The sequence below is a fragment of the Petaurus breviceps genome, unplaced genomic scaffold, assembly GCF_028583685.1.
Source record: "Petaurus breviceps papuanus isolate PSGF00001 unplaced genomic scaffold, PetGlider_PUasm1.0 76, whole genome shotgun sequence".
In the NCBI taxonomy this organism is placed as follows: domain Eukaryota; kingdom Metazoa; phylum Chordata; class Mammalia; order Diprotodontia; family Petauridae; genus Petaurus; species Petaurus breviceps.
Genome location: NW_027186473.1, coordinates 42,546,087 through 42,566,986, shown reverse-complemented (window position 1 = coordinate 42,566,986; position 20,900 = coordinate 42,546,087). Strand labels below are relative to the sequence as shown.

General features: G+C 40.3%; 1 protein-coding gene and 1 long non-coding RNA gene across 4 annotated transcripts in view; one reads left to right on the top strand and one right to left on the bottom strand.

Annotated features, from left to right (window-relative positions):
• Positions 1 to 20,900, top strand: part of MAML3 (mastermind like transcriptional coactivator 3) — a 570,316-nt gene that overhangs the window by 327,204 nt on the left and 222,212 nt on the right. For all 3 annotated transcript variants that reach the window (XM_069105406.1, XM_069105405.1, XM_069105407.1), the window contains exon 2: positions 10,548 to 12,137. In XM_069105406.1, coding sequence (XP_068961507.1) covers positions 10,548 to 12,137 — 1,590 coding nt within the window. The remainder of the gene's footprint in view (positions 1 to 10,547; positions 12,138 to 20,900) is intronic.
• On the bottom strand, positions 13,455 to 20,055 carry LOC138175094 (uncharacterized). Its single transcript, XR_011171875.1, has 2 exons — positions 14,873 to 20,055; positions 13,455 to 13,955 (listed from the first exon to the last, which is right to left on the bottom strand). It is a non-coding gene; the product is annotated as an uncharacterized lncRNA (long non-coding RNA).

The window sequence follows — 20,900 nt, the reverse complement described above, 5'->3', positions numbered from 1 at the left end:
ACACAACTATTACATATCTGGTACTGGATTTGAACTCAGGAAGATGAGTCTTCCTGACTCCAGGCCCAGTGATCTATCCACTGTGTCACCCCAAACTGCCATCTATAGGTACAAAATTTACTACCTGTGTTTGAACATGATCTGGTTAAAGAAACACATGAATAGACAAGGGAAAATAATTATTGTTACCAGTGCTTCCCCTCTGATATCCTTACCTTTCTTTGATATTTTTATGAAACCCTGGCTTCATTGGTGTGGATATTGTTGCCATTACTGTAGATCTTATCTATCCCAAATTCTCCTACTGTGCTATTCTCATCAAAGTCTTATATCCACCATATGGTTTCCCATTACCCTCTGGGTTACTTGCAGTTCAGATTGTTCCAAGATTAATCCTTATTTGGTGTTTACTTTGATATTTATACAGTGCCCCGTCTTCACATAAGCTTAAAATACATATGTTTTGAAAAGAGCAACTTCATAAAAACGCTGAAAGCCTAAGTCCTCTTTCAAAATAACCCCAGAACCCTAACAAACTTTCCCATAGCTCCCAAAATCTGTGGTTTCTAGTTTGGAAAAACTATGGCCTAAAACAGTGATTTCTAATCCTGCTGCTCAGATAGCCCAAAGTGTTGCCAGATGTCACTGAAGATATTGTAAAATTCAATTGTTCTTCAGCTGTTCGACATAGTGGTTATTTCCAGTTTTTAATTTTTTTTGCTGTTATAAATAGAATAATGATAAATATCTTTCTTGGATAGGTCTTTCTTCTTTTTCTGCTAACTTTTGAGGGGAATAGGATACTAGCATTGAAATCATTGGCTCTTAATTCTGAAAGAAAACTCTAGAAATTTGTCAGATCCAGCTTGCTTGCTTAGTCATTGAAACCTGTCCCCCCTTTCTGCTCTTTTACATCTTTTTTCCCCAACCCCTCATATTCTGCTATCCTGTTGACACTGGCTTCCTTGCTGTTCTCAACCTCTGTCTCTTGAGTGCAACATTTTCCCTGGCTTTCCTCCATTCCTGGGATGCTCTTTCCTTATCTCTGCCTCCTAATTTCCCTGACTTCCTTCAATCCCACCTTCAAAAGGAAGCCTTTCCTCATGCCCCTTATTCCCAGGTCCTTCTGCTGTTGATTATTTCCGGTTTTTCTTGTATGTAGCTTGTTTGTACATAGTAGTTTACATGCTATCTCCCCTGTTTTGGTTTTTCTTTCATGTTTAACTCCTCATGACCTCTTTGGGGGTTTTCTGGGCATAGACACTGGAGTGGTTTGCCATTTCCTTTTTTGACTCATTTTACAGATGAGGAAAGTGAGACAAACGGGTTGACTTGCCCAGACACTTGTCACAGTGTCTGAGGCCAGATGTAAACTTAGGAAGATAAGTCTTCCTGACTCCAGGTCTGCAGTCTACCCAGTGTGCCCCCTGGCTGCCTCCATCACCCCATTAGACTATGAGCTTTTGAAAGCAGGGCCTGTCTTTTGCCTTTCTTTCCGTCTCAAGTGCTTAGCACGCAGCCAGGTACATAGGAAGTGTATTTATTAAGATAAATCAGTATTCTGGGTCATGAAACCCACAAATAAAATACAAAAGTGAAATGTCCTCCACAGGGGCAGCTAGATAGTACAATGACTAGAGCACTGGCCCTGGAGTCAGGAGGAACTGAGTTCAAATTCGGCCTTGGACACTAAACACTTACTAGTGGTGTGACCTTGGGCAAGTCACTTAACCCCAATTGCTGTGTCTTCCCCCTCCAAAAAAAGGCTAAAATAAAAATTTCCTCCACATCCTAGTGGTGCCTAAACAAACTAGAAGTCACAAATCCAGAGAATGATGAAGAAGGGCCTCTTGGTAACCTGGGGCTTATGCCCATGCAAAGGAAGCAGGTTCAGAAAGAACTGAGGCATCAGAGAGATGGAGAAGAAAGAATGCTGGGTCCCTGTCTGAGGAACTAGATTTGAATCCTGACCCTGCTAATTCTTATCCCTGTGGCTCTATCACTTAATCTCTTTTCTCTTCTGTAAAATGAAGTCATTAGATAAAATAATCTCCAATGTGTCTACCAATTCTAGATCTGTGACCTACTATTGAAAGTCATTGACAGCCACTGCCTAGGTCAACTTGTTAGGTGTTATAGGTGGAAATAAAAATTCATTCACTTATTTTTGGAAATGACATTATTAGAAAGTGATCTATATGAAGAAAAGGAGCCTGGGCTTATCATTTCAGTGTGGTATAACCCATACATAACCTAATCAAATCTAGCAAACTTTCATTAAGTACCCACTATATGCAAGACAAGAACCTAAGTGACAGTGAATAGGCACTGGGTTTGAAATCAGGAAGATTCATCTTCCTGAGTTCAGGCGTGGCCACCAGACATATACTAGCTGTGTGACCCTGGGCAAGTCACTTAACCCTGTTTGCCTCAGTTTCCTCATCTGTCAAATGAACTGGAGAAGGAAACGGCAAACTGCTCCAGTATCCCTGCCAAGAAAACCTCAAATGGGGTCATGAAGAGTCAGACAGGACTGAAGTGACCAAACAACAGCCACAAAATGTGTAAGACATTGTGCTAAGGAGTGGGCATATGACGATAAACATAAAGTGACCCAGCATTTGGGTTAGCACGAGAGGCCAAGGGACGCTTGTGGTATTCTAAGATACAGGACAGCAGTAAGAAGTGAAATTGGATCCTCTCTCCATATCTGGTGACTCTAATGATTATACATTTGGAGTAGCTGCCTCACCTCAAGGATACTGTTCACATCTGAGACAAGGCTGCAAGATTTGTTACCCACTGGTCTGAAATGGACTCAAAAACACACTTTTTCCTAAGCAGGTCCTTTAAACTAAGAGACCCACCTTTGGTTAGCAGGCCTTTAAGAATCTACTTAATAGGGGCGGCTAGGTGGTGCAGTGAGTAAAGCGGCGGCCTGGAGTCAGGAGGACCCAAGTTCGGTTCCAGCCTCAGACACTAACACCCACACAAAAAAAACTAGCTGTGTAACCTTGGGCAAGTTACTTAACCCCAATTGCCCTCAAAAAAAAAAAAAGAATCTACTTAATACAATCTGCTGCCCAATCCATTGCACAGCTACAGGGCCATCAGCCCTAGCACAAGCTCATCTACACGTAAACAAAACCTTGGGATTAGCTCATAGGGGATGTCAATCCCCCACCTCGTCCAAAATGTGTCATCTAAGGTATTCTCCCTTCCAACTCTATTCAAATTCTTCCTTCCATGTGCTTATGGCTTTTTTTGATCTTCCAACTGCCAACCCTCCCAAACTCCCCCCCCCCCACAAAAACAGCTTGTATTTATTTTATATGTGCTGTTCTATGTGTGTGTTTCTTTTCTGATAAAATACAAATTCCTTAGAAGTAGGGACAGTTTCATTTTTTGGTCTTTACATCTCCAAGTTCTAGCATAGTACCTGGTATATAGTAGGTATTTAATAAGTATTTGTTGATTGATTGACTAATTTGTTGATTGTGGCTAAATGTCTTCTTGCCCTATGAGCAAAAGCTTTTCCTTCTTTTATCTTGTAAGAAATTCTTATGAATCTGAGAGAAAGGGTGCCCTAAAAGTGCTACCCAGCTATAGGATATTACTATATTACTGCTACTACTTGTACTACCACCACCACTACCATCACTACTACTACTGTTTCTACTACTGCTATGTCTACGTAGTAAGACCACCTCCCACATGCAAGGATCTTTCAGTAATATAAGCTGTACTGTAGAAGAGAGCCTCTGGATAAAGCCATTATGAAAAAGAAATTGCTTCTTTTGAGAAACTGACACATAATAACTACATAGGTTTTCATAGGCAAAGGGATGAGCAGCTCACTTCAATTCCTGGCACCAGTACATCCTTTAATGGGGGAGAACATTTATGTGTAATAGCCATGATACAAGAAAAAGGAGTCAAATGCTCATTAAGAGACTATTCAGTTGTTCCACACCAGAGCACATGATGCCAAGAAGCTTCTGGTATTTGATGGCAGAGAGGACGGTAGCCTTTCTAGCCAAGGGTATCTAGTGTGGGGTTCAAGAGTATGCACCTGGGTCACTTCAAGCTCTGTATGGGCAGGAACAATTTCCCCTGTTAGCAATGTGCCTGTAGTGAAGCTTGTTCAGCTTCATGTTTGTTTAAGATGGATACAGGACACTTAAGAAACACATTACATCATCTATTCTTCCACCTCCCTAGAGGGTGAAAAAGAGAGAGAGAACTGAACTGGCTCCCTGATTTTCTTGTAGCCAAAGAGGAACCAGAAGATGATGACAGAGACAGAAAATTTGTGAGGGATCTTTTGATACCCTTAAAAAATAGCATCTTCATTGATTTTTGAAAATCCTAAGAGTAACTTAGAAACTTGAGATGTGGAATCATTGAATGAATGCACACACACACACACACACACACACACACACACATACACGAATTTGTGAAGTGAGAACTCAAAGGTAGAAGGAAAACCTCAGCTACCCACTCACATACCCCCTGGAAATGTAAATGTCCTAGGGCATCATTCAGGTGGCTTGATAAGAATAATTCTTTGATTGTCTCTTCAACAGTTACTGAAGCACTGGGGCTAAGAATCTGTGATCCTTGGTTCAAATTCTCATTTTGCTCTTGTGTAAGATCTTAGCTTTAGGGCTGGAAGGGACCTTGAAAATCAATTGGGCCAACTTCTTCATATTACAGATGAGTAAATTGAGGCTAAGAAAAGTTAAATGACTTGCTCATGATAGACCTCTGACTCTTCTATATAGGCTACCTTTTAACCAGCTGGGTGACCTTGGGTAAGTCACATCTTTTCTGGGCTTTATTTTCCTCATCTGTAACATATAGAGATGGGCAAGATCACAACTCTAAATATATATAATCTCTGTGTTTTACCATCTCCATAGGTTCCCAGAGTGAGGGCTGGAATGATCCGGGGGGGCAGTAATAACCTTGGGTGCAATTTGGGGGGGGGTATTGAATAAAAATAAGGAGGTGGTAGAAGCATAAAGAAAGAAGAAAGGACAAGAAATTTTTGAAAAACCATTCATACATGTTTTATCTGTTGTCTAACAGAGTTAAAGTCATAGCGATTACATTATTTTCCAAATAAACATACAGAATGCAAGTTATAACCTATCAGAAATCAGGTTCGCCAAAAGGTCTTAACAAGCAAGTGTTGGCAGGCCAGCATGTCATGCATCATCAGGAAGTCTGGCATGCATCAGCAGGAATATGGCATGTAATGACTTGTTTACAGTATAGTACTGTATAGTTACATGACACAATAATGTGTCATCAGAATTTCAGTGCAGGAAAAAACCCCACAAATTTACAATAAATTTTTAAATTGAAGATATGTCATTAAAAAAAAATATATATATGTATGTATGTATATATAAATATTTGAAATGATGTAAATTTCAAAACCTGTTAAGCGGTTAAAGAAAGTAGATTTCTAGGGTGGTGCTGAGTAATTTTTTTTAAAAGGGGATGGCAAGTTTGGGAACTTTTGTTCTAGAATAAGAAGTAATTAGCTGCCAGGTTGGAAGAGGCATGCATAGGCTACCTATTTTCTCCAAAGCCCACTAATTTAAAAAAAATAATAACTCTCATGGCCAGACATACAGTTGGACCTGAGCTTGAATCAAGAAAATGGTTTTTGTTGCTGTTCACAGTAAAGAACATTCAGCAAGATTCTTGGGAAAATAATACTTTCCCGTGAGAAGGGGGATATTATTGTTGCATCTGTTTTCTTTTTGAAGCAACAGAAAACATTTTGATTGTAGTTGAATGTTTATATCAGCTGGGAATTTTATACATAGGATAGGCAGAGAAGGGTTTCACACTTTTCCATCCTGTATCATAGATGACTTCCTAGGTCCCTTTCAAATATAAATCCATGATCTTGGAATTGTTTATTCTCAAAACAGAGAACCAGTGGAAGAACTGCTGTCCTGTTTGCATCTATCCCTTCCATAGTTTTATTCTCCATCTTAACCCTACTCCACCCACACACATTTCCCTTGTTTTTCTCTTGAGTATGATATATTTCTACACCAAACTGTTTGTATGTTAAATCCTTTTGTTCATTTCAGATATGAGTGAGGTTTCTCTGGTACTCACTTCTCCCTCCCCTTCCTATATATTTGAATACTCTTCTCACACACCCTAATTATTAGAAATAGTAAGCTTAACCCTCATCTTTCTCCATTCCTTTTATTCTCTCTCCCTTACCCTCTTCAAAACTCTCAGGATAGAACTGATCCAATCTGCAGGAACTGTTTTCCTTATTAACTCTGTCAGTACCCTTTGAAGATTTTAAGCTTCTGAAGGGATACTTTTTTCTTCTCTCCCCTTAGAATGTCAGTACTGTACCATCATGCACCCCCCCTCCAGTAATTCAAATAAATTTACCTTTCTAGCTTTCTCTTGATTCTTATGCTAAAGTCCTTTATTACATTAAAGATCCATTTTTCCCCCAGGAAAACTATACTCAGTTTTTTCAGGGTAAGTTATTCTTGATTGTAAGTCTGTATCTTTTGCCTTTTGGAATATTGTATTCAAAGTCTTCTTCATTTATAGTAGAAAGTGCTAAGTCTTTTGTGATACTATGTTACTTTAGCACTTGAACTGTTTCTTTCTGGATGTTTTCACTATTTCCCCCCCTGGATTTGGGGTGTGACATCTGGGACTTTAATGGATTTTTTTCTAAATTCACTTTACCTTTTGGTCCTAATGGATCTCAGCAATTTTCATTTATAATTACATGAATTATAGTATACATGCCTCTTTTTAAAAATCATGATGTTTAGAGAGTCCAATAATTTTGAAATTATCTCATTCTGACCTTTTTTTTCCAGGTCAGATTTGTTTATATCAGATATCTTACCTTTTTTCCCCCTTCTTTAACCTTTTGATTTGGTTTTAATATCTCTTGTCTCATAGAGTCATTGACTTCTATTTGGTAAGTTCTAGTTTTTAGGGAGCTCATTATTTCTATTTTACTATTCTCCACCCAACTCTGGGACTTTAATCTCATATTTTTATCTATTCCTTCTTTTCTTCTAGGTATTCCTATAGTCCTCATAGTAAACCAATTTTTTCTTTCAGCCTTTCCTTCCATTTGTTCCTTAGGAATCTTCTTCTTTGCTGGATCACTATATTCATAATAATTTTTCATGTTGGTTGGTCTTTGATTTCCTCTTCTCTCCATCTTTTGTTCCTTTATTGAGGTTCCATTCAAGGGCCAGGCTCTGTCCCCTGGTGTGCTTTGGCTAGGAAAATCAGCTCTGCTTGCTCTTGTCCTGGGTCTCCTGGGTTCCTTTACCTTCCCTGCTACTCCCTGAATCTTTGAAGGTCAGAGTTCTGAGTCATCAGATCCCTCCTAGGTTCTCAGGACATTAGGTACTTCAGGGCCTCTGGACCTGGGATCTCCTTTGTCTGAGTTTTGTGGTAGCAGCGCCATGCTGGTTGCTGCCTCTTGGGACTCCCTGGGATTTCCCAGGTCTCCTCTCTGGGACGTTCTGACTACCCTGGAGCTTGCTTTGAGCTATCTTCCTGTTGTTGCTGCAGTCTTTGTCAGCTATAGATGTTGTTGATCCATCTTTGATCACACCGGAAAGCTACCCTGCAATCATCTCATTATCTTTGCTGGCAAAGCAAAGATTTCCTATTTCCCATGAACTTATGGACAAATTCTTTGTGTTGTTCTAGAGTGGAAAGTCTTACTATAATTTCTCATTATATTTCATTATCATCATTTGGCTTGGTATAGAGCTTCAGGGTTTTTCTGGAGTGGCTATGTCGACTCTGGATAGCCTGCTTCCAGGTAGCCATCTTGCCCAGAAGTGTCTACCGTGTTTCCCCGATAATAAGACCTATCCCGAAAATAAGCCCTCCCCTTACTGTGTAAGATCCCTCTAAAATAAGCCCTCCCCCGAAAATAAGCCCTATTGAGATTGCTACTGTAGTGAAGGTGATCCCCTGCGCTACATGCTACGTTACGGTACCCCCTGTCTGCACCCTCCCCCCCCCCCCCCGTGAAATGCACGCCGCGCTCTGAGCTGCATCCAATCAGAGCTGCAGCAGTGAGTGCATCATCCTGTTCTTCCCCAGTGATTTGCTTGCTGGTGCCATTGAGAGCAGTGCCGCGGAGGAGAGCTGAGGCAGGACAATATAAGCCCTCCCCTGAAAATAAGCCCTCTGGTGTTTTTCTTTCCAAAAAAATTAATAAGACAGTGTCTTATTATCAGGGAAACATGGTAGTAGAAGAAGGTACTGGGGATTCTTATTCAGGTATAGAAGGAACTTGATGGCCTCTGAGGTCTCTTCTAACTCAGTGAATCTGTGATTCTCTCTCTAATAAGGCAACATTTTGCATAACTAGAATTATTCTTCCTGAACATGAAGTTTACTTTGCAGCTTCTACAATTCTGGTTGTCAGAAGTTGGACTCTTGATAGGGAGGTTCCAGAAGGACCCTAGTTTTTATGTTATGTTGGCTACATAAGCAATGCCATCGACTCTGAACAAGGTAGTATATCCTTAGGGAGACTACCAGGTCTAAAAGCATCTTCTCCTTCATTCTTCCTTATCCTCTTCCCCCATATATGCCTTCCTACAATGGGGGGGGGGGGAGCTAGTATAACACTTTCTAGCACTACATGCCCTTCTCCCTTAACTCCAATTTGTCAAATCTCTGATACTTCCAGACAAGCAAAGCCTATCCTACTGGCTGGTGGGAGACTTGTGGGTGATACGATTTACTGTATAGTTATACCAATGTAGTTTACTGAATTGGCAAAATTGGAAAGGAACTATGACATGTGGTATACCACATGCTTCCAACCAGGATGGTATCTAAACCATTCTGTTTAAATGCATATAAATTCTACAGCTCTCCAAAGAAGGATATTCTCTAACCTCTTTTGCCAGCTTGTTTAGTTCAATTTAATTATGATTTCAATTCAAGAAATCTTCCTTGAAATTAAAGCTATCCAAAAAGAGAATGGACTGCCTTGGGAAGTGATGGTTCCCCATCACTGCAAGTTTTCAATCAAAGGCTGGAGTCCACTTGCCAAATATGTTGTTGTGAGTTATGGATAAGACTCAATGGATGGTTAAAGAGATTCCTTCCAATATGGGAAAAAAAATCTGTAATTTGTTAAGTGGCAACTATGTGAAAGATACTGCTTCTGTGTCCCAGCCTCATTTGTGATGGAGAGGAAAGAGCCCTAGAAATGAAATCACAGGATCTGGGATCAAAGCTAGGATCTGCTACTCATTAACTGACTGAGCAAATCACTTAATTTTTTTGGCTCTCAGTTTTCTCATCTGCAGAATGGAGTTAATGGACTAACTGATCTTTATAATGCCTTCCAGATCTAAATTTATGATCCTAACCTCTTTGTTGTGGCTAGCCTTACTTCTCCTTATTGAAATTTAAGCTCCCCCTTTCCCATCTCTGTGGACATGAATGATGAATGATGGGCATCTTTCATGTGGTGATAATGTATATATTTATAATCCTTGCTCAGCTTACTTTTCTCCAAATTAAAGCATTTGAATTCCATTTGACTTTTCTTAAATTAGGCTTATTTTCCATTTAGATCCTGTTCAAGATCTTCCCATCTCAATGAGACAGTGAAACTCCAGTGAATAAATGTCAAGTCTGTGGGACCATTTACTCATTTGTTGCTAGGGCTCTAGCTGATTTAATTGACCCTGGGGAATTAAGGTTGGATAGTATGTCTTACATGTCCTCTACTACAACTCTTGATTCTCCATATCTATGGAATGAATGAATCAATGAGTGGATGAAAAGTATTTATTAAGCATTTACTATTTGCTAAGCACTGTTTCTTCTGTTTTACTTTTAAACTGATGTTGGCAAATTTTCCTCCCTAAATGCATTCAGATAAGAAGCATTATGGAGAGTTGTTGGACAATCATTTTTGAAACCCTTATCACCTTCATTCCTTGACATACTTTTTGTGATTTAATATTGTATGGTGTTTCAGTGTAGGAGTTACAGAGTTCTTTATTGGAATCTTTAAAATATTGCATTACTGAATATTCTCATTTAAGATGTGACAGTCTTAATGTTTTTAAGATATAACTGAATCTTCCCCTCCAAGATGATTAATCCACCTCCAAGTCTTATGCCTAGCATTGATTTTGAAAATAACAACAGATGACTTATCCTTTGCTAGCACTGCCCTTAACTCCCACTCACCCCCCAAAAATCTATGATTTGTTTTCTGGTTCCTTAATCCTAAAAACAGAGCTGATATGTGGTGTTGGGTTCCCTGCAAGGTATGGTCTCTTTTCTCTTAGAGCCCAATATTAATCTGGTGCTGATTTAGGAATGTAGTAGGGAAGTTTTTGTCTTGTGAGTTTCTAATCCACATAGGGGACTCTGGGAACAGAAAGTTTTAAGTTCTGCCGATTTTGATGCTGTAATAGCAAAATTCAAATCTATGATCCATGACTTAGTCTTTCTCTCCTGTCTGTGTTTTTTCCTTCTAGCTACAAGAGACTGTGAAAAGGAAGTTGGAAGGAGCCCGGTCCCCCCTTAATGGAGAGCAGCAGAATGGCGCCTGTGATGGGAACTTCTCCCCAACAAGCAAGCGGATCCGGAAGGACATTCCTGCAGCATTGGACACTATTAGCAATCTGCCCAACAATATGCCTTTGCCTTCTGCTTCTCCTCTTCACCAGCTGGACATGAAGCCTTCTTTACCCTTGCCGAACAGTGGAGCTCATGCTCCAGGGATTATAGAAGAGCTGGGGAAGAATGGCAGGCTGCCAGAGATTAAACTTTCCATGAATGGTTGCAGCGACCTTGAGGATAGCTTTGCCATCCTACAAAACAAGGAACTCAAACAAGAACCACTGGATGACCCCACCTGCATAGACACTTCAGAGACATCACTTTCCAATCAGAACAAGTTGTTCTCAGACATTAACCTCAATGATCAAGAGTGGCAGGAGTTAATAGATGAGCTGGCCAACACTGTCCCTGAAGATGACATACAGGACTTATTCAATGAAGACTTTGAAGAGAAGAAGGAGCCGGAATTCTCTCGGCCAACTACTGAGACACCTCTTTCTCAAGAGAGTGCGAGTGTAAAGAGTGATCCTTCACACTCTCCATTTGCTCATGTCCCCATGGGGTCTCCCCAGGGGAGACCATCATCTTCCGGTCCTCCATTTTCCAATGTCTCCACCACTAGTAGCATACCTTCTGTGTCCAGTACTCCTGCAGCACCAAATCCTGCCAGCTCACCAGCAAACTGTGCTGTCCAGTCCCCCCAAACTCCTAACCAGGCTCATACTCCAGGCCAAGCTTCATCAAGGCCAGGGAATGGCTATCTCATGACTCCGGCAGCAGGAACTGTAACCAGCTCAGGACCTGGTCCTGTGGCAGTTTCCAGTGCGGATTTATCTCCTGCAGAGCAGCTCAAACAAATGGCTGCCCAGCAGCAGCAAAGAGCTAAACTTATCCAGCAGAAACAGCAACAGCAGCAACAGCCGCCGCCACAGCAACAGCATCCGAATCCGACTTCAAGCTGGTCACCAGTGGGGCCCCCATCCAGTCCCTATGGAGGAGCTTTCAATGCAGACAAACCAAATAGCCCGATGATGTACCCCCAAGCCTTTAACAGCCAGAACCCCATAGTGCCTGCCATGGCAAACAACCTGCAGAAGACGACAATGAATAACTACCTCCCCCAGAACCACATGAATATGATCAATCAGCAGCCAAATAACTTGGGTACAAACTCTTTAAACAAGCAGCCCAGTATACTAACTTATGGAAACACTAAGCCCCTGACCCACTTCAATGCAGAACTGAGTCAGAGGATGACGCCGCCCATGGCCAATCCCAACAAAAACCCGATGATGCCGTATATACAGCAGCAGCAGCAGCAGCAACAGCAACCTTTGCCGCAGCAACCACCGCAACAGCAGCAGCCGCCGCTTCCTCAGTCCCAGCCCCAGCTCCAAGCTCAGATGGCGCACTTGAATGAGGAGCAGAAACGCATGCTTCTCATGAAGCAAAAAGGAGTGATGAATCAGCCCATGGCCTATGCCCCGCTTCCTTCTCATGGCCAGGTAAGTGAGAAGCCCTGGAAGGGTTCCATTGTAAAATTGCCTTGCTCCAAGCTTCAACTTGTCATGCCAGTGGTGTTACTTGCAGGAATCCCTTCCAGTTTGGTCATCTGGTGTGGAGTTTTGTTTTCTTTTTCATTTCTTTTCTTGATGAGGTTGGAAAGTGGTTGCTACTAAAAATTAGTAGCAAAACTCTCCTTTCTTTGATTGTTTGAGACAAAGCTGTTTAATTGTAGCCAAATCATTGTGACAAACGTATCTGCATATTCTCTCTCTGTGAGAAAATGAATTGAGTTTCCTTTGTGCTTTTTCCAGTTGGTTTCCTTATAGATGTAAACTCAGAGGCTCAGGGGATTCCATTAATACCTTTGACTGCGTTAGTAGCCATTGCAACCTTCAGGGCTACTCTGTATAATTGTGGAGAACTGGTGTATAGATCTGAGAAAGTTAACTGTATTTTCCATGATGAAGTCAGGTGGGTTTTGGCGGTAATTAGCACACATAACAGTGCCAGTCAAAGCTTTTGGAGGATTTCTTTCAACTTCTACCAGACTTAATGTTTGCCCTCTTTGGAGGACGGCACCAGGGGTGCTAAGGGGCGATTAACAGGACCCCACCTGAGGAAGGAGGGCTGATAAAAATCAGGATCTAAGAGTTGGGCTGGTCAAGCCTGAGATGACAGGTAGCCAAATCCAAGAACTGGCTAGAAATAGGGTATGAGTGTGTAGCAAAGGTATGAAGCCTGTGGAAAAAAAGAATTTGTTTTATGAAGCTTTTTTTTTTTATCACAAATGTTATTTTATGGCAAGACAGCACACCCCTTCCTTAGTTTACCATATCAGCACTGCTGTGGACCTCCATAGTTAAAGACTATGGTAAAATTAATTAAGTAAGCCTAATTTGAGAATTCTGGGATCAAGTTTACCTATATACTGTTCTATTAAAAAAAAGTTTGTGAAGCAAATAAGTTGTGTAAACTAGTGGAAGAGTGAGGAAAAACTATTTCAAAGCCCTGGTAAAAAACCTCTTTGCTTGTGCATGCGTCCTGCTCTGACTAGTGAGTACATGAATTACAAACATGAGTCTTACTAAACCAATCTAAGCCTGCAGTCCAGATTCACCTTTCCTGTTTTTGAGTGCATTTATTTGATTATTTGGTAACTTATTTATTTTAAAATACTGTACTTTCTTGCCCTGGTAATTTTCATAGTCTATGTTTTTGATTGAAAATGGTGAAAAAGGTGATAAGAAAAAAGCACCGTGGAAAATTTCATTGCTTCTGAGAGGACCTTAACATCTTTGCTTTGCAGCCTTCATTCATATTAAGAATGTTCACCTTTATTTACCATAAACAATGACAAAGTTAATCAGTTGCAAATTTAATTGGAATCCGGATATTCTCAATTTAGTCCTTTCTTTCCCAATTCCTAGAGTGGCAGAAAAGTGACATTTAAGAGTAAATGGAGTTTGCCCAGGGGATTGTGGCCAGTTCCCTGCTTCCACAACAAAGACAAAGAGTGGGAGGGGATTTACCAGGGGAGTTTATAATGAGGAATTTCTTTACATTTTCAGATTTGGAATTGAACACTTTGTAGTCCAGGATAGGACAAGGCAGCAGCTTCAGCCCCCATAACTTGCTGGCATTTTCCTCCAGTCTAGGCTGGTCAGAGTTGCACTGGGGGGTAGCTGATAGTCCTCTGTTGTTGTCCAATTGTTTTCAGTCAAGTCCTACTCTTACATGACCCCACTTGGGGTTTTTGTGGCAAAGATACTAGAGTTGTTTGCCATTTCCTTCTCCAACTCATTTGACAGATAACAAAACTGAGGCAAACAGGGTTAAATGACTTGCCCAGGGTCACACAGCTAGTAAGTGTCTGAGGCTGGATTTGAATTCCAGAAGATTAGTCTTCCTGATTCCAGGCCTGGGCACTCTATCCACTGTGCCATATATCCCTAAGCAAAAGAAGATATAAAGAATAATTAGAGGGATTAGGAGTAGAGGCAATCAGACCTGGGCAAAAGTAGTTCAAGCTTAGTAACTTTTTCCTTCCTTTTTCTCCCAAAATTCATTACCTGAAATATGAATTTAATAGTTCTTTAACTCTTTATTTCTTCTTGTTCCTTAATATAAGGAAAGCTGAAAAAGAAAAAAAAAAATAGGTTTGTTCCAGAGTGTTGGAGGAACTGGGGAGGGGGTGGTGGTGGAATTTTGCTGGGAAAGCATTTCTTTTCATTTTCTCCTCAAAATATATGCAGGAGAAGTTGCACAAGAGTAAGCAAAGAATAGGCAAGGAAATGCTTGCCTAAAACTGCATTTCTTTCAAAGAATTTCCTTAACTTCAATTTTTCAATGAATTAGATTGGCCTTATCCCCAATTTTATTGGCTAGTCCATTTGGCTTGTCTACGGTTCCTGTGCTCTTCCCTTTGGAGATTTCAGCAGAATGTCCTTTGATTTGGAGACTCTAAAGCCAAAACAAGGTCAAACAAGTGCCTTGAGGTGCATCTTTCAGCTTGCTCTGTGTCCATGAATTTGAAACAGTGAAAATAAGCAAAATTATTAGCATTGTGAATGTTTCTTAGGAGACTTTTTGTCTTAGAGTTCCCAATATGTCTCTTTTTTCCCTAAAGCATGAGGTAGTTTCAGTTGGCTTGACTCTTGGCCTCCATGGGAGTGGGAAGACTCCTGGATTTATCATCAGAAAGGTTGGATTCAAATCCTCTTACTTGCTGTGATACCCTGGGCAAGTTAACCCCTCTGGGCCTTTGTGTCCTCATCTGTAAAATTAAGGGGTTCGATTAAATGGCCTCTAAAGTTTTTTTCCAATTTGATTTCTATAATCCCTTCATCTTTAGGGAATTGAAAGGTTCAGTAACTTATCCATGGCTTAACAACTAATATATGTCAGAAAGAGGACTTGAGCCCAGGTTATCCTTATTCCAAGGTTAGCCCTGTATCCCCCCTTCCATCCTGCCTCTGAATATTAGGATATAGGAATAGGTACTAAATATATGGTTTTTCGTTGATATTGATCCAGATCATAGCATCTGTTCAATTTATACTTCAACTTAGAGTAGCCTGACTTAGAATCAGTTAAGTCAGGTCAGTAAACATTTATTAAGTAACTCTACTAAGTGCTAGGGATAAAAAAAAAAAAAAGGTAAAAAAAAAATCAAAAAACCTTGTCCTCAAGCACCTCACAATCTAATAGGGGTGACAACATGCAAAAATTTGTATGTATAAGAGAGATTGGGGCTAATCCTAGTACAAGCATTAAGGGGGATGGGGAAAAAATTCTCCTAGAAAGTTGGATTTTGATTGAGACTTAAAGGAAGCCAGAGGACTGAGTTGAAGAGAGAGAGAATTCGAGGCCCTGAGACAGTCAGTAAAAATGCCCAGAGTCAGATAATAATGGGAGGGTTGTATTAGAGGAATTGTAGAGATTAGGGCCATTGGATTACAGAGAATGTGGATGGGAGTAAAGTGGAAGAAGACTGGACAGGAGGGGGAAGTTATGAAGGACTTTAAAAGCTAAATAGAGGGTTTAATATTTGATCCTAGGGCTAATAGGGAGCCATGGGGATTTATTGAATGGAGGAGGGGTGTGACATGGTTAGACCTAGGCTTTAGGAAGATCACTTTGACAGTTGAGTGAAAGCAGTGAGAGTCTTGAATCAGGGAGACCAGCAGGTTCTTTCAGTACTGTAGGTGTGTGGTGATAAGGTGGTAGCATTGTCAGAGGAGTATGAGACTTGTTATGAAGGCAGAAGTAACAGGACTTGGCAACAGATTGGATAAGGAGGATTGGGGGAGGCAGAGTGAGAAAGGGTGAGAAGTCAAGGATTTGATTATGAGTTTAAGTAAATGTGAGAATACTGGGGCCCTCAACATTAATAAGGAAGTTAGTTTTAGAGAAACTCATTATCTAATGAGTTCCATTTTGGCTATATTGAATTCCTAATCTATGGGACATCCAGTTTGAGATATCTGTCTAATAGGTGGTTGGAGATGAGAGACTAGGAGTCAGGAGTTAGGGCTGAGAATGTGAGAATCATCTCCATAAAAATGAAGATGGAATCCAGGGAATCTGATGAGATCACCAAGCAAAATGGTATAGAGAGAAAAGGGAAGATGGTTCATAAGGACAAAGCCTTGAGGGACACACATATTTAGCTTACACTACCTGGATAAAGATCCAGCAGAAGATATTGAGGATCAGTCAGACATATAGGAGAAGGACCAAGAAAGAACAGTATCTCCAGAAACCTAGAGGGAGGAGCAAAGATAACAGGATGACCAACAGTGTCAAAGGCTGCAGGGAAGTCAAGAAGGATGAAGACTGAAAAATGGCCATTACCTTTGGCAGTTAAGCAGTTTCAGTAGAAAGATGAGATTGAAAGCCAAGACTGCGCAGAGTTAAGAAAGAGAAAGAAAAAAGGAAATAGCGACATTGGTTTTAAATGGCCTTTTCAAAGGTCCCCCAGCCATTATGTGTCCAAGGCAACACTTGAACTCAAATTTTTCTGAATCCAAGGTCAACTCTTGTTGACCAAGGTCAACTATGCCATGCTGCCCCTAATTAGGAAATAAAACATTTTAAATAGATTGGTATTAAAATCTAGTGTAGACCAATAATAAAGGCTCTGTATGTGATGATTCAGTCAGCCAAAATGTTTGATAGGTATAATAGGTATAATAAAGAAGTGTAGACCATACCTGGAGAGTTCTCTTGTTAATTTTAATACATGTCACTCCATTAGCTATCTCCATACCACTTGTACCAATTCCCCTTGAGCCCAGCTAGAGATAATTCTTTCTTTATTTTTGTCAGGAAAGGCAGCATAGTATAAAATGAGTGGTGAATTTAGAATCAGACAATCTCGATTCAAATCCTTGTCTTTTTGCTTAAATCTTTCCCTGCATGACCTGGGGCCCTCTGCATCCCCATTTTCTCATCTGTAAAATGAGGGAGTTGGACCTTATGATCTCTGAGCTTCCTTTTAGCTGTAAACCTATGACCCTCTGACCTTCTACAATCTCTGCCCTAGCCAATCTTCTGACATTTGCAAACTTGGGGTGAAAGCTGAGTCTTCGCCGTTTCCTATTTTTCCAGGCCCATGGTCGCCTGTCTGCCTTCCCACTCAGAAAGGTACTTATTTTCAGGCACATGTGACTATTAGAATATGAACACACTGAAGTCTTCAGCTGTAGAGGTCATGTTTTGAAAAGGATCAGTCAAGTGAATCCACACATTCCTCGTCTTTCCTTTCTGTCTCCTCATGTGGTTCTTCTCAGTAGCAAAGAAAACTGGCATTGTGAGTCCACCATTAAAATAAGACTTCACTGTTTGCGGTAGAGCTGTATCAGGCATTAATATGTTTACATGAAGTATTAATTCACAACTGTTTGAAACAAGCTTCAAAAGGTCTATTTAGTCCTCTTTGAAAATGTGTCTTTTAGTTCAAATTTATATCCAAGCATTTCCGTACACATTTAGACAGCATATATAATTATGCTGCATGCAGGTACATAGCATAAATACAAATAGAAATTATAGGCAAGGCATAAAATATAATTAGACACAGATGTAGTTCAAATATGTTTTGTTCTGTCATTGGTAAAAATTTGCTATTGTCATCAGGAAGATGGGAACTCCATGATCATTTTTGTTTTAAACGAAGGCTAGAACACCTAAAGCAACCAGCAGGATGCCACCAAAGATGTTTTTTTCAGGATGCTCTGTTTATTTCTGTGCTAAGGAATTTGTTTCAGATCTCTCTAAGAGAGTACCTCTTCTACCAAAAATGACTGAGTTCTACCAGACCATTCCAAAGAAGAACAGATCAAAAAGAAAAAAATGTAATTTAATTTAAATTTAAATCCACACAAACACACATAGCAGATGCTTACTAAATGTCTAAATGTTAAATTTGAGACAAGAATGTGGTGTGATGGAAAGAACATGGGATTTTGAGTTAGTCGTGTATTGATACAGACTCTGACATTGTCACCTGTGTGACCTTGTGGCAAGGAATTTAAACTCTCTGTATTTGTAAATATATCTCCTCATTTGTAAAGAGGATTAAGCTTCAGGGGTGGGTAACCTGCTGCCTTGAGGCCACCTGGGACCTTCTAGGTCCTTGGGTGCCTAGGTCCTTGGGTGACTGAGTCCAAGTTTTACAGAACAAATCCTTTTATTAAGGGGATTTGTTCTATGAAGTTTAGATTCAGTCAGAGGGCTGTACTTGAGGACCTAGAGGGCCACATGTGACCTCAAGGCCATAGTTTCCCCACCCATTGGCTAGATGCTTTCTAAGGATCTTTCACCTTCAAAAATATTATATTTTGTTATTTTTTAAAACTCAATAATTTAATTAAATGTTTGCAGCAGTTATTTTGCATATATTTTCTGTGTAACGTGCTTCATGCCCCAGTTCCCCAGTAGAATATAAATTCCTTCAAGACAAGTACTATTTTATTTTGTCTGCATTCTCAGTGTCTAGCAAAGTGCCTACGACCAAGTACATGTTTAATGAATGCTTCTTTGGTTGAATTTTACCCATGGTCAAGATTACACCTTTCTTTTCTTCTGACTTGTCCATATTAGCTGCAGACTCCCCTTTGGAAGGGCGAAGTTCTACAATTTCTCCTCTTTCTAGCCTACAGTCCACCTTTCTTTCTCCCTCCCACATCCCTGTGGTGCTTCATCCTCTCCGGTTTCCAGGTGAGATAAACTAAGATAGTAATGAGAGGAAAAATTACCCAGACTCTAGGAAAAAGGGTTGGAGTTTCCCCCCTACTTTTGAGTTTATATGATGTGATAACTAGAGCTTGTTTTGTGATATCTTTTCTTAATCTTGTGACTGCTTCAAGGGCAAAAGCTGTCTCTTTTTATTTGCTAATTTATTTTTGCTGTTGTATAGTGGCCACTCCAGGGCCATACACTCCAAGTCCACCACTCTAACCACTGTACCACCTAGCTGCCTCCAGGGAAAGTTGAGTGAATGATATGCCCAGTTGAATGGTAGGGAATGGCAAGGCATCACCTAATGGGAAGGGAGGCTAAAACCTCAGGGCCTTCTACCACCAAGAAGAGGAGGAGGATGAAGCAGGACAGATTGGGGGACGTTTTTGAATAGTGGAGAAAAATGATGAAATCAGTGTTCTAAGAAAATGAATCTGGTGGCTGTGTGAACTGAATTGGAGCAGAGGGGTAGACAGAGAAGGTAGTAGACCAGCAAGCCTTTGCACTAGCAGAGGTATGAGATGATGCAGGCCTAGAGTGGGGAGATGGTTTTATTATTGAAAAGGGATGTAAGAGATGAATGTTAGGAACTTGGTTTTTCTTTTAAAGTCAGTGATACCTAGTGATCTATTGAAGATGAAAGAAAGAAGAAAAACCAAAGATAACTATGAAGGTTTGAGGCCAAATGAATACAGCAATAATGCTGCCAAAAAGGACAACAAAGAAAAAAAGATAGGGTGAAAGGGAGGTGGTTAATAAAAGATAATGCATGTGACTCCCCTGCACAATGGACAGTTGTCAGCAAGAGACAATTCGGAGGCTTATTATCAATGCTTGTTATTACAATCTAACAATCTACCTTTATTAGGCTATTTTTCTGTTTATTCACTAAAATCTTACTGAAATCTTAACTGTACAATTAGACAAGGCTGGAGTGATGCTTTGGGAATCTCTATGCAAGTATAATTTTGAAAGCCTTTTCATTTTTTTCTACCAGAAAATACACAATCTCCACCATACTAACGAGGGATGGCATTTTTATCCAGAATTGGTGACTTTCAGATTTGCATGAACTATTACTTTATACGAAAATCCTACATCCAAGACTGCACCTGAATCCTCACTTGTTTCCATCAATTTTTCTAAAGCCTTGCATATTGATGCTGGTTGGGAAATTACAGTGTTTACTGCATGAACTCATTGCTTACCAGTGAGTCAGGAGTAATTTTAACTCCTCCAGGATATTCCATCTTTTAGTGGATGTAGCAAATAGTAAATATAAGCTATTAATCATGATGATTTTTTTACATCATAAAATTGAATTGGCAGCTTTGCTTAATGAAAGGCTAAATTTATGAGCCCAAGGAGACATGACTAAAGCTTGATTGTTCAGGCATCGAATTGACTGCTGCACACCTTCACTCTCATCCCTCAGATTTGTTCCATTGGAACTACCTTCTGTAGTTGTTTATATCTAATCCACGTTTCCCTAAAATAGATGTTTAATAAATTTGCTGAAGCCTCTCCAGCAGCATCCACGTGAGAAAGACACATTTCTTTTTTTGTCTATATACATTTGTGTTTTGCAGTCATTGTTGACCTCTTGTTGTTATTGGTTTACTCTGTGAGATACCTGTCAGGCACCTCTGGAGCAGGTGTGATGAGTAGACATGGCTGAAGGAAGGAGGGAAAGCCCTCAGTCAGAAGCTTCAGGCTTACTGCATGCATCTGAGGCTGAGGGCTCTCATCTCGTCACAGGCTAATTACCCTGCTGTCTGTCTACACAACCCTGTTCCCTAGGCTACTTCCTTCTTCAATGCCAGTTAGAAAAGACAGATGGCACTTTGACCTCTTTCCTCAGGGAACAGAAACAGAAATAAGAACACTTCCATTGGACATTTTATCTAATTGAATGGATGTTGGGCATCAGGAAGTGAGTACAGTGTTGGACTTGGAATCAGGAAGACCAGAGTTCAGATCCTGCCTCTAACATTCACTGGTTATGTGACCCTGATCAAGTT